The sequence below is a fragment of the Perissodus microlepis genome, chromosome 10 (genome assembly GCF_051167445.1).
Source record: "Perissodus microlepis isolate ML-2025 ecotype Zambia chromosome 10, ASM5116744v1, whole genome shotgun sequence".
Lineage (NCBI taxonomy): Eukaryota > Metazoa > Chordata > Actinopteri > Cichliformes > Cichlidae > Perissodus > Perissodus microlepis.
Window position 1 is genome coordinate 1,264,076 of NC_140470.1, and position 16,072 is coordinate 1,280,147.

General features: G+C 43.2%; 1 protein-coding gene across 1 annotated transcript; it reads right to left on the minus strand.

The window, feature by feature from the left end:
• Window positions 1-6: 6 nt before the first annotated feature.
• On the minus strand, window positions 7-5,568 carry nherf4b (NHERF family PDZ scaffold protein 4b). Its single transcript, XM_084942124.1, has 8 exons — window positions 5,487-5,568; window positions 1,989-2,053; window positions 1,696-1,907; window positions 1,403-1,601; window positions 1,159-1,295; window positions 840-1,044; window positions 561-757; window positions 7-427 (listed from the first exon to the last, which is right to left on the minus strand). The coding sequence occupies exons 1-8, from the start codon at window positions 5,552-5,554 to the stop codon at window positions 173-175; spliced, it is 1,338 nt and encodes a 445-aa protein (XP_084798250.1). The 5' UTR covers window positions 5,555-5,568; the 3' UTR covers window positions 7-172.
• Between the last annotated feature and the right edge of the window lie 10,504 nt (window positions 5,569-16,072).

The following is a 16,072-nucleotide window of genomic DNA, read 5'->3' on the forward strand; positions in this document are numbered from 1 at the left end:
CTTCTTCCACAAGCATAGTCACATCTTCCAGAGGTTTTCCTTCCACACTTTGTCCATTGACTTCCATCACTATGTCACCCACAAGCAGTGCAGCACTCTGCCCAGGACCCCCAGAAGCAACCTACGAGGCCGAGTAAAAAAGAGTTTACAAGATTTGACACAAAACTGAAGCTTATGACTTTTCTGTGTGTGTGTTTATGCAAAAAAACACTAAAACCTGACTGATGAAAGTCCCAGGACTCTGTGGGTCACAGCCTAATTTAAAGCCAAATCCCAAAGGGCCTTTCTGGAGAGAGCAGAGTCTAAGATTACTTGAGACATGCGTTTCCTTTGGTGGTGAGTTCTCCTCTACAGAAGTCAGCACACTACTCTCCTTTCCTTCATCAGCTGCATCATCCTCACAGAAAAGAAGCGGAGACAGACCCAGCTGCAGGAGGGAAAACAGGAAAGACGTAACAATATCCCAGTATCAGGTGTGGCCTCCAAATGGGTGCACCACCCTCGATGTACACTTGAATCAACTGGAAAAGCAGTGCATGTATGTGGTAAGTGATGGCCACCTGCGTATAAAACTCCAGCCCCTTGGGAGTGATGGTGGTGAGATGGACCTCTCGTCCGCTCAGCTTCACTCTGTCCACAACCTCCTCGTGCTTCAGTGACTCCACTGACTCGTCGTTGACCTCCAGCAGCAGCTCTCCATCCCTCACACCCGCCCTCTCTGCAGGACTGCCTCTGGTCGTTTCACGCAGGACGTGATCTGTTGGTTAATATGTACCCAGTTTATTTAACAGCAAAACAGTGAAAATGATTCAGTTTTCAGCAATTTTTCATCATCTCACATGTGCGTCCTGATGGCACTTTCTCCAGCCGTAGAAGAAAACCAAAGCTCTCAGACACAGAGGTCAGGTGGAGTGTTCGGGCTCTATAAGGTAGCTGATGAGGGGTAGCCATGGTGGGCAGGACGGGGAGCCGCCTTTGCGTGTACTTCTTTTCACTCTCGCTGTCGATCACTAAGATGGTGATGTGATCACCACATTTCTTCATCTACAATAAAATATATGGAGATATTATTGTTAGACCAAAGATAACCTGATGTATTATCTGTTGCATCACTCCGAGGCAAAAATCTATGAAAACAGTTACAAAAAGTCCACAAACCATTTTGCTGAGTGCGGAGTGTGTGAGATCAGACACCATCGCTCCATCTATCCACACCAGCCGATCTCCCTGACACACCGCTGCCTTTTCAGCTGCACCTCCTGCCACTGGGTTCACTACAAAGCGACCTTTCTCTCCTACGGAGCCGAAACAGGAGCAGCATCTGAATAACACTGCACAGACTTCGACCCGGACATCTGATCTCAAATCTTAGGCTTCTTGTGATTACAGGGAGACGTTTTACCTTCCAAAGGAGTAACGGTGATGCCCAGACCTGAGACAGGATCCCTGGTGATGTGACAAAGCCTGGGTGGTTTGCAGCTCTCATCCATGTGGGCCAGACGTTGCAGGTCCTGACCTCGGGACACAGCCCGTTCATAATCCTCTCCATCCAGCACTAATAAACACAACTGGTGTCCGCTTACCTTTATCTTCCTAGCCACCTGATTTATACATTTGGAAACGTGACAGATCCAGTTAGACAGCTTTGTGTTGCTTCTCTGGTTTCTATTTAACTATGAAGGAAGCTTGTCTTACCTCAGGGTGAGGAACATCATCAATATAGCAGTTGTTAACTTCTAGCAGTCTGTCTCCATCTCGAAGGCCGCTACGCTCTGCGACCCCACCTGATACCACATGTCTAATTATGTGTCCCTGATGGCCCCTCTCCACACGCAGATGGAAGCCGTAGAACTCGCCATCCTCGCGTTTAAGGATACACGAGCGTGGGATGGGCGTCCACACAGAGTCTGAACCAGAAGAGACACAAGAGAGCTGTCATAAAGCAAGCAGGCTTTGCCCAATGGCTACTACACAGGCAAGCGGGGTACCTGCATCATCTGTGATGACCATCGCTGGGTTGTCCATTCCCTCTTTAGGATTAAATGTAAATTTCCTTAAAAGAGAGACACGTACTTTAATTACAACTTCATAGTAGGTTTTAATGGAAATTATTAAAGTAATTCTCGCTGTGTGTGCAATACAGTGTGTGCAGTAATGCACTGTAATCACGGTGTTGCTTCTAGTTTTGTGTCTTTCTACATTTAATGCAGTAAAGTTTATGCAAAGTGCACTTTAATTGCACTTTACATATTTAATAATTGGTCTGATCTTGTATCGAGAGTTTTAAAGATTACACGGTTCCAAAAGTCAGCATGCTAAGCCATTCAGACGGTGGTAGATTCACTGACAGTTATACATCTGTAAAGTTGGTAACCCCGTGCATCTAGAGGTCACGTAACACACTGGTGTTGTGTTAGTTTTGATACACATTGCACATCACGACATACATGAACATAAAGAAAACAAAAATGTTGAACCATAATCTTCTTGCCGCGTTCACATTTAGTTCTTTCTTTTTTCCCCCGCCTGTCCCGTTTGGCTCTTTTGCATCAGAATTTTTGTCTAAAGGCAAAGAAAGATGCCCAACGGATTTACTTTACCAAATGGACCATCCCAGCCTCGCTGTATTGGTCTATTTGATTCACCTTTGCTTTTACTGTTTATTTTATTTTATTTTCACTTGCTACACACGGGACAGACGTGACTGGGGGAAAGAAAAGGGAGAAAGAAAAACAGCGGGGAAGAGGGACGGGGATAAAGGGCAAAAAACAAAAAACAACTAAACAAACAGACAAAAAATGCATCTATCAATCACCTGGATCACCTGTTGAGAAAGAAAAAAGAGAAAACAAGCAACAAAAGAGCAATACAATAAACAACATCACGATGATGTGAATATAACAGTAAATACTAAATATTAAACATTGTGCAGCACGTAAGATCGACAGCGCACAGTGTGCTTTGAGGTAGGAGCCAAAAAGGGTGTAGTTTGTGTGTGTGAGCACCCGTGTGTGCACCTGTGAGCATGGACGCGCTTGTATTTAAAAGGTTCCTTCATGTAATGATCTGCTAGAGGGTGTGGGGGGGGCCACAGCCCCGTCCTCCAGGGCATGAAGCAGGTATGGAGGAGATCAAGACTCCAGACATCCAGAGGCCCTCAGAACACAAGAGACCAAGGAAGACCAACAGAGGGGCAGCTGCGCCACTATCCCAGAAAGAGCTGGGGAGAGTCCCAGATGAGGGGTCGCTCAGCAGCCGCGGAGCAGAAGCCAGGGGGTGGCCAACTCCTCCTCCCAGCCTCCCTCCCTCCCTGGAGCCAGCTCCCACGCTGACCCCAGTAGGCACCCCCATACTCTGTAACCCGCCAGGGAAAGGGGGCCCAGGCCCATCCGGACCAGGGCCCTGTTCAGCAGCGCCGCCCGGCCCCACAGAGCCTGGGACGGCCCACCCAACCCCACCACAGAGAAAACTGCACCCACCCCGTCATCCACTCATCTTCCAGACTATACAAGACAATAGACGCCCAGGTTGAGATCTTCCTCCACCTCCTATATCTCCCCCTCCTGCAGAGTGAGTTCCTGGAGAGAGGAGAGCTCCTGCAAGATGTAACAGCCTCCCCCACCAGTTGAAGAGCCCACCAGGTGGCTCGATGCACTGGCGGCACCCCGCGCCAGGGCTGAGCCCCCATAAACCCACCTGCCCACAACCCTGGCGACACACCAACCAGGACCCAAGCCCCCAAGGCCCAGCCAGGGCCCCAGCCCAGAGACGGAGCGCCCCCAGAACCTCACGCCCGTCCCGGACCCACCCAGGGGCAGCCAGGCTACCAGGTCAATAACCCACGTCCGTCAGCACAGACCCTCCCCTAGCCCTGCTGCACGCAGCCACGAGGAAACCATCACCTAAGAGCCAACAGAGCCCTTAATAGGCCATGACCGCTACCCCGGGTTGAGCCCTCCAAGGGAGATGCTCCTGGGGAACCCCCCGACGCCCTAAGCCTGTCCCTACCCCCACACCAATCACAACAACGAAGGTGGGACCAAACTATGACCCCCCACTAGGTGATGGAGCTGATCAAAGGAGCCCAGAGCAATTGATCTGATGTGGTGGCAGAGGCTGTATCAAGACTAATGTAATCTAATAGATAATTTCTATATTGGTTAGAATTAAGATTATTTTTATTTTTCCAGTTCATGAGGACTGTTTTCTTGGCTATGCATAGGGCAGTGAAAACCATATGGGCTATATTCTTATCTGTAGTGACATTATCTAAGCTGCCCAGCAAACACACTAAAGGGGAGGCTGGAATGTTACATTTCAGACACTTTGATAAGTCTTCACATATCTCGCGCCAAAACTTCTGAACTGGTGGACAGAACCAAAGAGCCTGGATGTAATTGTCCGGTGAGTTGGTTTGGCAGTGTGAGCAGTTGTTGGTAGACGTAAAGCCCATCTTGAACATCCGATGACCTGTATAGTGCACTCATTTAGTTCACTTTTATTCCTCATACTGAATTGTTAAATTTATCTTGTGTTTTATTTTCCCTCTTTTACTGGTGCTGGCATCAAGTGAGCCTGGGATGGGCCCTAGAATATTACAGGAAGTGCTGATTGGTGCATGCCACATTTTGCTAAATGATTAGTCAAAAATACAAAAGTAATCTTCTCTGATTCTTGAGTTATATGCTTTGTTATTTTGTATTTGTTTACTGTTAAGTTAAAGAAGCGATTAAAAGGTTGCTTATGTTTTTTGCTATTAGACCATTTGATGTCTTATGTTTCCCCTTGTGTGTCTCGAGGCTGTCGGGTCAGTTTTGGTTATTGTTGGTTTGTTCAGATTGAGTTTGCATCTGTTTGTTTTATATTTACCTAAAACTAAACTAAAAACTAAATTTGGAACTTGGAAAATGGAATAAAATAATAATAATAAAAAAATAAAGTAACCTTTACTTTAGTTAGTTTTTATTGTAATACCTGCGCTGATGATTTATTTCCTCATTAGAATAATAAACACTGAAACGAATGAAAACTAAACTAAAACTAAACATTTTCAAAAACTTTAAAAACTAATCTGAAAGAAGAAAATCCATCCTGGACACTAAGTAAAGTTCAAAATGAATTTAAAAAATAAAATAATAATTAGAAAATACAAAAGTAAATACAAACTGTAGTTTGATGTGTCACTTTTGTTGCCATTATAACTTCAGCTTAGTTGTTTTTAAAGGTGCACAATTATAACTTGGTTTTTTTAAAAAGATTCTTGGTTTGTTTTGAGGGATCTGAAACGGCGCCGTGTCGATCTCTCACACAGTCAAACACAATCCTGTCAAATTGTATCGTTACTCAGAAATAGTGCTGAGAGGATGTATGTGTGGTCATGTTCATGCTGACCATCATATTTTATTAGCCGTTACAGTGAAATTGGAATGACCACTGAAATAAGTCAAACGCATTAATGCAAGAAATGAAATGAAATGCAGACTTACGCTCTCAAACCACCGTCAGCCACCAAACCTGCAGAAATTGCAGTGAATATCAAAGTAATGTATGACATTATGACATTTAAACAGTACATTTATTTCATATATATATCTATATCTATATCTATATATATATAGATATAGATATATATATATATCTATATATATATCTATATCTATATATATAGATATATATATATATATATATATGTATATATATGTATATATATATACACACACACAATATGTAAGATTACCCATTTTTGAATTTTTATTGAGCTTATTCTTTATCAGTTGCTATTGGCACATTAAAGCATACTGATATTAAAAACACAAAATAGCATTATTAATTTGAACATGCAGCTCTGTGAAAGTCTGCAATGTTCTGTCTGCCAGACGTTGAGGCATCAGCTCAGCAATCAGAGCTGGATGTGACTGATGACTATCAGTAGAGGGTTCATAAAACAGCCCTGCGACAGACTGGCGACCTGTCCAGGGTGTACCCCGCCTCTCGCCCTATGACGGCTGGGATAGGCTCCAGCGCCCCCCGCGACCCTGAAAAGGATAAGCGGAAGCGAATGGATGGATGGATGGATGGTTCATAAAACAGGGACTGACTTTGTTTGATTATCTTTAGTCTTTGTCCTCTAAAAGCTGAAGGAATTCAAAAACCTGAAAGCTGAAAACGTCCAAAAGTGCGTGACATCACGCTGTATGAATGAGTGTTGTTTTATAGATGTAATCTGAAAGAAAAACTGATATTCAGTAAGATTTTATAAGAGACTCATTTGTTGTCTCTCTTTCTTCTGCTGCTTTCTCCTTATCAAGGGGGTGGTGGAGGAATGCGGATGGCACAACACAGAAGAGCCTCCTCGTCAGGCCAGGACTCTGCAGTCTATTTACACCTACAGGCCAGTGGACACTCTTTCAATGATGAGGATGTAACATCCTGGACAGGGAGGAACGCTGGTTTGAGGGCGGAGTCAAGGGAAAGACCATCTCTGAATGGAGGAGGGGGCCTAAGGTCATCTGTCACCATCTTACAATGCTGTGATTGCAGCCATTCCCCAACTCTCTGTGAATGGGACTCATGGTTATTGATCAGTGGCTGTTGATCAATGTTCATGAGAATTTGCATATTAATGATCAAGGAACTGACCTCACAGCCCATTGTTCCTTCAGTGGTGCTGGTTACATTGTGCAAATGTGCTGTTTATAAGGTTGGAAACCTGCAGTCAGCTGGGACTGAAGAAGTCACCTGGATGAGTGACGACATGTTTCTCTCACTGAAAGCATCCAGATGATCAGAATCCACTTGTACAGCAGTACCCACTAAGGTACCACCCCCTTGGACAGCATTCTTCTGAACTCCACTTTACAGATACGTTAAACTTGTAACAATTTTTTTTTACCGCAATTTACCAGAAAACTGTATTTATCTGGCATTCAAGCTTTAACTCTGCACCTCACCACGCACAGGAAGAACAGACCACTGTGTGCCACCTTGTCACTGAAATACAAGACCGATACAGAATGAAGCAAATGAATGAGAACGAAAGGCTGTCTTAAATACTTTTCCATCCATTTTCTCTTATCCAGTTTAGACAGCCAGGAGCACGGCCCAGCTGATGTTGGGCAAGAGGCAGGCTTCATCGTCACCAGGGTTGTTCCAGGGCTAATTTAACTAAACAATAAATAAATGAATAAATAAAAATGGCTATTTTATCCAAATTCTTTTTGGTTTCAACCACTTTAAATTTCAAAAGAAACAGCGTAAACTTTAGCAGTGCCTTTCCTACGTAAGAACAAACACTCTGTGGACTAAATTGGAGCTCAGTGTTTGTGCTGATGTTGGAGCTCCGCTGTATCGAGCCAGCTGAGCGGTGGAGACTTTTATGGGTTTTATGAGCCTCAACATTCGGCGACCCCATGAACTCTCTAAAACGACCCACCGGTGTTTGTAAAGAGCTTAGATGCTTGAGTTTACACACCTGTGGCATTAGGACCCTTTTCCATATAGTGCATGTATAGCCTTAAGGCCCGAGACATAGTTATTGATGTTCTATAATTATCGGACTTTTCTCATATTACAGTTTTCTGACAGAAAACTGGCAGGAAAGAACGTTTTATTTTTAAGAGTAACTGCTGTTGTTAAGGAGCAAGAACACACTCAGCTAACGTGCTCCACAATAATAACTTGAAAAGTCAGAGACTTGTTTGCAAAGTGTCAAGCTGACACTAGTGTCACCCTCTAATCTACAACACTCCTTATCTGTGGTCGAATATGCCAGCTATGTGGAGTCCTTGTTTCTCTGTCACAGTGTAAAGTGAATACAAACATTAAAAAGAAATGGCATGCTTAAGCCATTTACTCCCAGAGAAATCCAGATTTCAGAGCAAACCTACGCAGCTCTCGTGAACATATGGGCACAACAGCGTATACTACAGGTACTTGAGTGCAGCTAATGGGTCGCGTTCCCCTTGTGTGGACGCGTTGATCCTGCAGACACTCAAAGACAAAGTCCTGGAGCTCAGCTCAGTCCGGGGAAAACTAGAACGAGCTATTTGAAGTATGAATGATAAACTGTGATTAATCTTTCCTACTTTTTTACTAGAAGTATCCAGTTTTGAAACATTTTAAATCTATAATTCATTAACTTTAACTATTTAATCAATTCGACACTGTTCAACTGCAACTTTCTGTTAAAATAAATCCCAAATGCTTTACAGTAGAAAACAAACAAATGTGATATACGTTTTGATATAAGGAAACAGAAAAATAAAGCGCACATAAGGTTAAAATATCCAGAACAAAAGGACAACATAGATTCGACTGATTAAAAAACAAAGACAACGCTCGAAGTTTGAATGTTTTACCTCTGCTTGATTTCATGGTGTGTTTCTTTCCCATCATGTGCCACAGTTTGGCCACAGTGGGAGTACTCTGTCCAAATATTTATTTTGATTCCATGGAGAGACTCCTCCCGCGCTCCTCCCCTTGAGATACACTGCGGTAAATGTTTAATCTGTGTGTGATAATTTCAGCTTACACCCTCTTCCTGTAGGTAATGTCTGTGCTGCAAAGTTCTGTGGACTGAAAGTACGAAGACTTCCTGTTCTGTCTCAACAAATGACTTTTAGTTAAAACGGGTTTTAATTAAAACTAATGTGTGCCCGCTTACAAGAGCGATAGGCTGTCAAAGCCTGAGCTACAGAAACTGTGCAATAAAATTTCAAGAATGGGTTTAAAGTTGAACTGACTGGAAATAAAGACAAAAGGAAGATGGAAGAGATGGTAAGCAATCAGAAGTCAGTCATCTATTCAGCTGAAAACTTTAATGATCACATATGACCTGGCAGTAAAAATGTTAGACAGGCAACCCGAGCCTGAAATGTCTGCTCAATAACTGATACTAGCACCCCTGATCATCGATCAATGGAAGTGAAAAGTTTCTAGTTTCAAGATCCACAGTCTAAAAACAAGTTAATATATCTTACTGGGATGTTACCCTTTAGTTCAATTTGTCTTGTCTTAAGTGTGATAAGATTATTTTGACTAGAAACAAGACAAATATACTTGCTAAGATTTTGAGTTTTTGCAGTGCATAACAGCAGGGTGTAAGATGCTAGCAGCAGGGCATACATGGAACGCCATAACCAAGTGGCCGGCGTAGTGTACAGGAACATCTGTGCCAAGTGTGTCCTGGAAGCCCCGAGGTCAAAATGGGAGACGCCCCCACGAGTGGTGGAGAAGGACTGAGCTAAGATCCTGTGGGATCCAGACACAGACGGACAAAACAGTGATTGCTAACCAACCGGATATACAGTGGCTTGCAAAAGTATTCGGCCCCCTTGAACTTTCCCACATTTTGTCACATTACAGCCACAAACATGAATCAATGTTATTGGACTTCCAGGTGAAAGACCAACACAAAGTGGTGCACACGTGAGAAGTGGAACGAAAATCAGACATGATTCCAAACATGTTTTACAAATAAATAACTGCAAAGTGGGGTGTGCGTAATTATTCAGCCCCCTGAGTCAATACTTTGTAGAACCAGCTTTTGCTGTAGTTCCAGCTGCCAGTCTTTTAGGGTCTGTCTCTACCAGCTTTGCACATCTACAGACTGAAATCTTTGCCCATTCTTCTTTGCAGAACAGCTCCAGCTCAGTCAGATTAGATGGGCAGCCTTTGTGAACAGCAGTTTTCAGATCTTGCCACAGATTCTGGATTGGATTTAGATCTGGACTTTGACTGGGCCGTTCTAACACATGGATATGTTTTGTTTTAAACCACTCCATTGTTGCCCTGGCTTTATGTTTAGGGTCGTCGTCCTGCTGGAAGCTGAACCTCCGCCCCAGTCTCAAGTCTTTTGCAGACTCCAAGAGGTTTTCTTCCAAGATTGCCCTGTGTTTGGCTCCATCCATCTTCCCATCAACTCTGACCAGCTTCCCTGTCCCTGCTGAAGAGAAGCCCCCCCAGAGCATGATGCTGCCACCACCATATTTGACAGTGGGGATGGTGTGTTCAGAGTGATGTGCAGTCTTAGTTTTCTGCCACACACAGCGTTTTGCATTGTGGCCAAAAAGTTCCATTTTGGTCTCATCTGACCAGAGCAGCTTCTTCCACATGTTTGCTGTGTCCCCACATGGCTTGTGGCAAACTGCAAACGGGACTTCTTATGGTTTTCTGTTAACAATGGCTTTCTTCTTGCCACTCTTCCATAAAGGCCAACTTTGTGCAGTGCACGACTAATAGCTGTCCTATGGACAGATTCCCCCACCTGAGCTGTAGATCTCTGCAGCTCGTCCAGAGTCACCATGGGCCTCTTGGCTGCATTTCTGATCAGCGCTCTCCTTGTTCGGCCTGTGAGTTTAGGTGGACGGCCTTGTCTTGGTAGGTTTACAGTTGTGCCATACTCCTTCCATTTCTGAATGATGGCTTGAACAGTGCTCCGTGGATGTTCAAGGCTTGGGAAATCTTTTTGTAGCCTAAGCCTGCTTTAAATGTCTCAATAACTTTATCCCTGACCTGTCTGCTGTGTTCTTTGGACTTCATGGTGTTGTTGCTCCCAATATTCTCTTAGACAACCTCTGAGGCCGTCACAGAGCAGCTGTATTTGTACTGACATTAGATTACACACAGCTGCACTCTGTTTAGTCATTAGCACTCATCAGGCAACGTCTATGTGCAACTGACTGCACTCAGACCAAAGGGGGCTGAATAATTACACACACCCCACTTTGCAGTTATTTATTTGTAAAACATGTTTGGAATCATGTCTGATTTTCGTTCCACTTCTCACGTGTGCACCACTTTGTGTTGGTCTTTCACCTGGAATTCCAATAACATTGATTCATGTTCGTGGCTGTAATGTGACAAAATGTGGGAAAGTTCAAGGGGGCCCAATACGTTTGCAAGCCACTGTAGTGGTGGTAGACAAACAGAAGGAGACGGCCGTAGTGATAGATGTGCCGATACTGAATGACAGCAACATCAGGAAGAAGGAACACGAGAGAGATGTTAGGTTACTTTTCATACGTTGTTCAGAGACATGCACTCTATGTGGAACATTTAAAGAGTCAAAGTTTCTTCTTTGTAAAAGAAATACAGCTGGTAAGGGAGTGAAAAGCCTTTTTTCCACAACAAAAAGCAAAGCCAAAGTAGCCACAGGGTGCGTGATCTGGGAGAGACTCTGTTACGTCCCCCCCACCATGGTGGAGGCAAAGGTAGGAAGGAGACAGCAACACTGGACAACCACAATCAATGAAGGAGGAAGACAACAGAACAGTTAAGAATCAGGCAGGATTTATTGGTTGCTTGCCTTGATAGTCAAACTTAACAAAAGAAAGGAGGTGGGGGAGGAGGACTGGGCGGTTGATCCAAATCAAAGAAATTAATAAAACAAAAAGAGGTCGACAGCTTCCAGGGCCTAACTGAAACAAAAAATGCAAAACAAAAGGCCTACCTAGCTACTCGACAAAAGGTCAGTGAAAACATACAAGAGTGGCATCAACCGCATAACCTAGTGTGACTAACAGAGTAAAACCTGCAACCAGTGTATAGGGTACCCCAGCTTACCTGTCCAGCCTCCCACCACACACAATACAAAGAAGCCTGTTCACAAATGTTTGTCATAAAGCAGAAGCCAGCAGCCACCAGCTGGCCAGGGAGCTGCTCATTTGTAGTGATCCTCGGAGAGTGATTGGGCACCTGTGCCCAGACCAGCCAATAGACACATGCCAATCAACTTTGAACTGGCCAATAGGTGGAGGCTTGACACCTGAAAGAAAAAAAGAACACCAAAAACAAAGCCACATCTCTTGGCACGTAACAGACTCTCACAAGGATGATAAGTTATTTCATTTTTAGCAGAGAGTATGTTGCAATTCAGGATAAATAAGACACACCAGGACAGAGCAAAACTACCAGTAACAACTTTAAACATGGAAAATATTATAATGCTGCAAGCGATGTATTATATGCATGAATCTGGGACCTGACTGGTGATGCCATTTCATATACACGCTAACCCAGCGGTCCCCAACCTATTTTGCGCCACGGACCGCTTTATGCCCGACAATATTTCCACGGACCGGCCTTTAAGGTGTCGCGGATGAATACAACAAAATAAAACTAGTACCGGTACCGAAAAAAAGATTTATTCATAACACACGTGAAAAGACCCAGGAAAACAGAGTTAACGATAAAAACGATAACAAAATAACGCTGAAAACCGATAAAAACCCTGAAAACCATACATTTCAGACCTGAGCCTCAACTCTCGCAGCCCGGTACCAAGCGACTCACGGACCGGTACCGGTCCGAGGCCCGGGGGTTGGGGACCACTGCACTAACCCACTGAGCTAACCAGGAACCCAGAGAATGGAAGTATTTCTTCGGACTTTTCTGCTGTTTAAATAATTTTCCATTTCCAGTCCTTCTCACTGCCTTTTTATTGAGTACTTTAGCATTTTGATTGTTCAGAGATCATATGCTTATGCTTAAATATGCGCCTCGTTTCAGTATGAGAACAGGGGCAAAACTCTTCCATCATTTTACATTCACAGAGGTCTAATTAGAGCCTCGTTCCACTAGGTGGCATCAAAATCCAAATAACTGCCTCGAGTGAAACCAGTCCTTTAAGGTTTTATTGAAATACAGAAAAACATGTTATTGTAATTCAATTATCTCAAAAATAGTCAATAAAAGGCTCATTATTTTTCACCTTTCACCTCATGCAAAAATGTTGTGACAATGCTGGTGCTGATTTAGACTGTCATCTGTGGCTTGTGACACACTATACTGCTGCCTGTTTGAAAGGAGCAAAGGCCCTCACACAGTCAATTAGTAACTTCCCCTTGAACTGTTGTTCAAAGGTTAGGCTACAATGTACATGTGACTGAGGTGCATGAGCAGAAATGTAAAGGGTCAAGATGGTCAAGCATTATTTAGCGTGAGTGTGTGTGTGTGTGGAATAAACTAGAAACTGCTAAATTATAAACACAAAAACACAGCGTGGCATGTGTCCCTTAACCACTGGCTGTTTTAGTGACACAGGCAGATGAAGGAAAAGAGGAAAGGGGAAAGAAACAGAAGAGGAGCTTTTCAATGTCAGTTCCGGATCCCAGTGTCAGTCCCTCTCAGTCATTCCTGATGGGATCCTCCCAGCCACAGGAAGACATGGAGCTCCCATCTGTGGCTAAATGCTTGCCAAAGCACTGGGGTGTACTAGCGGTCAAGAAATGGGTAAAGGAGACAGTCACCTTTTTGTAAGTTGCTTCCAGTTACACATATCCCTGAGTCCAAGCATGGCTGCTCCTTTCACTGAGCTACATGGAAGACGCTTCTGTTATAAGACAATCAGAATGAAAGACCAGGGCAAGGGTGGCATAACTACCAGTGCTGCCCCTCATTTTGCATGAAATCTGCAGCTATACTTTCAGTGTCAGCAGGCCAGTGTGACGTGCTGATAGTCCCAAAGCCACTCTTTCATCGTAACACACATGGTGTCTCTGTCTTGGGTTTCCTCGCCCTGTGAATCCATGGCAACAGCAGCCTGAATGGTCTATTCAGGACACTCTCTACTACGCTGTCCCCTGAAACTATAGATAAGTAAACAAACGCCATAGTTGGTCTGTTCCAGATACAGGCACACATTATAAGTAGATGAGTTCTTTTTATAAGACTTGGACAAACAAAATTCATCAGTTCATTTCCAGAAAAACCTAAATTAAAAAATCTCGTTGTCCTCTGCATCTCAGCAGCCTCCACTGAGCTTGCTTCATATGTGCTTCATGTGAGTCAAGAGTGACAGTCAGGCTGGTTTTCACACTGTGTGCATTCGTGCAGATGTGTTTATGTTTGTGGCCAAAAACCTTCATCCCAACAGCAGCCAGACTGTACAATATGCACAGAGGATAAATCAGTGTTGAAACAGCTAAAAAAATAAATATGGGTCAAAATGCCCTTGATGCAGTATAAAATGAAGTCTTTGTGACATTTCTGTGTATTTTTTGTGTATTTTTCTGTGTATTTTAGCACATTTTTGGCAGTTTTACTTTTTCCTCATTCATTTATTGTTTTCTACTGTATGTCTAATACAGTGTGTCTAACAACTGTGAGATTAATAAAGTCTATATCCATCTATGTTGTAGTAAAGAACAAATGTGATCAGATAAGATAAAAGTAAAGGAGCTTAGATGGGTGGGATCTAACCAATGAAGGGTGTCGATACATAAGAACATATAAGAAGAGTTGGCCATTCTGACTCAGTTATCTTTATTTTATTAGATATCCATTAGTCAGGGCAGCACGGTGGCACGGTGGTTAGACCTTCTTGCCGCACAGCAAGAAGGTCAATTCCACCATCAGGCCGGGTCTTTCTGTGTGGAGTTTGCATGTTCTCCCTGTGTTTGCGTGGGTTCCTTCCGGGTACTCCGGCTTCCTCCCACCGTCCAAAGACATGCAGTTTGTGCGGATAAGTTAATTGATTAATCCAAATTGCCCATTGGTGTGAATGTGAGCTCGAATGGTTGCCTGTGTCTGTTAGCCCTCTGACAGACTGGCGACCTGTCCAGGGTGTACCCTGCCTCTCGCCCAGCACCCCCTGCGACCCTGAAAAGGTGAAGCGGATGGATGATAGATATCCGTTAGTCATGCTATGAATCATCATCTTTCGTATAAACACTGAATCCTGTTTGTTTGTTTTTTAATGTGCAGAACTGGCTTAGTCTCTGTTGTTGTTCAGTTCCCATCTGCAGGGAAGAACAACAATAATCTGATCAGATGTTCACCACCTCAAATTTAATCCCCTTATAACCAGAGATGGGCAGTACCGCGTTACTTGTAACGCGTTACTGTAATCCGATTACTTTTTAAAGTAACGAGTAAAGTAAGGGATTACTATTGCAAAAACGGTAATTAGATTACCGTTACTTTCCCGTAGGAACGCTGCGTTACTGCGTTACTAAAACCGTGATTTTTTGCGAGAATGTCTCATGACAGTGACGTAAGCAAGTGCGACGTTCGTGACAACAGCTGTGTGCAGATCAACAATGGATCATATATCGAGTGCGGAGAGAGTATGAGCGTGCAGCGTTTAAAGCGTGGAAGTACTGACCTTACTTTGAGTTTGATTCCATAAAAAGTGACAAAAACATTAGTGTCCGTTGTGCGTGGGAAGAAAACTTCTTTTCACAGCGAAAAAAACCCCTAAACTTCCAAGCAAGCACCGAGTAGCTACGGCATAATTGGAAATTCACAGAGAAACTCGCGGATTCTTCCACTGACCGCTGCGGCTCACCTGCACCAGGGTAAACCTCCGCCTGCTTTACAGGTGAAAATAGAGCAACAGGACCGCTGAGTCTTTGACTTTATTTATTTTCTGCTGTGTTTTACTTGCATCTATTTGAAAGAGTGAGTGTAAACACAAAAAAATATTTTATTTTATGTGCTGGAATGTGCAGAAAATAGGTTTAAATGTTAAACTAATTTCTTCCAGTCAGAGAATGTTGCATATAATTAAATTTTTGCTTGATGCATAAAGTTAAAAGATTAAAACTAATAAAACAAGTTTTAAAAAGAGACTTTTCCATTTTATTACATTTTGTATGATGGATTATGCAAAAAAAGTAGAATTGGGCTGAAAGATCTATCGCTTTATCACCTATTCAGGTTGTAAATCGTGTTTTTAAAAACGAACTAAGTAACTAAGTAATTAGTTACTTTTGAAAATAAGTAATCAGTAAAGTAACGGGGTTACTTTTTTGAGGAAGTAATCAGTAATTAGTTACTGATTACTTTTTTCAAGTAACTTGACCAACACTGCTTATAACACACTTTATGCACAGTAATCTTGGAGGATGGTACCACAGCTAGGCATCTTGACACATGATTGACTAATACATGCAGATCTAGTCGTTTTCTTGCGATGTCTGTTTCCTCAGAAGCTATAATTGCTGGCTCGACAGAATAAAATTTCTGCTGAAAGGTCAGCTCACTTAAGAGATGGCTTTCCCATAATTCAGTTTTATGTTGAGCAATAAGGTTACATCCTCTGCCAACAGAAATTGTGGATGCAAAAAAGGGA

Excerpts from the sequence above, each read along its gene's own strand:
- nherf4b (XM_084942124.1), bottom strand. The coding sequence starts at position 5,554 with ATGTCATACATTACTTTGATATTCACTGCAATTTCTGCAGGTTTGGTG. Across the intron at positions 2,054-5,486 it reads GCTGACGGTGGTTTGAGAGC|GAAATTTACATTTAATCCTA; the intron begins GTAAGTCTGCAT and ends CTCTCTTTTAAG. Across the intron at positions 428-560 it reads GGCTGGAGTTTTATACGCAG|CTGGGTCTGTCTCCGCTTCT; the intron begins GTGGCCATCACT and ends TCCCTCCTGCAG.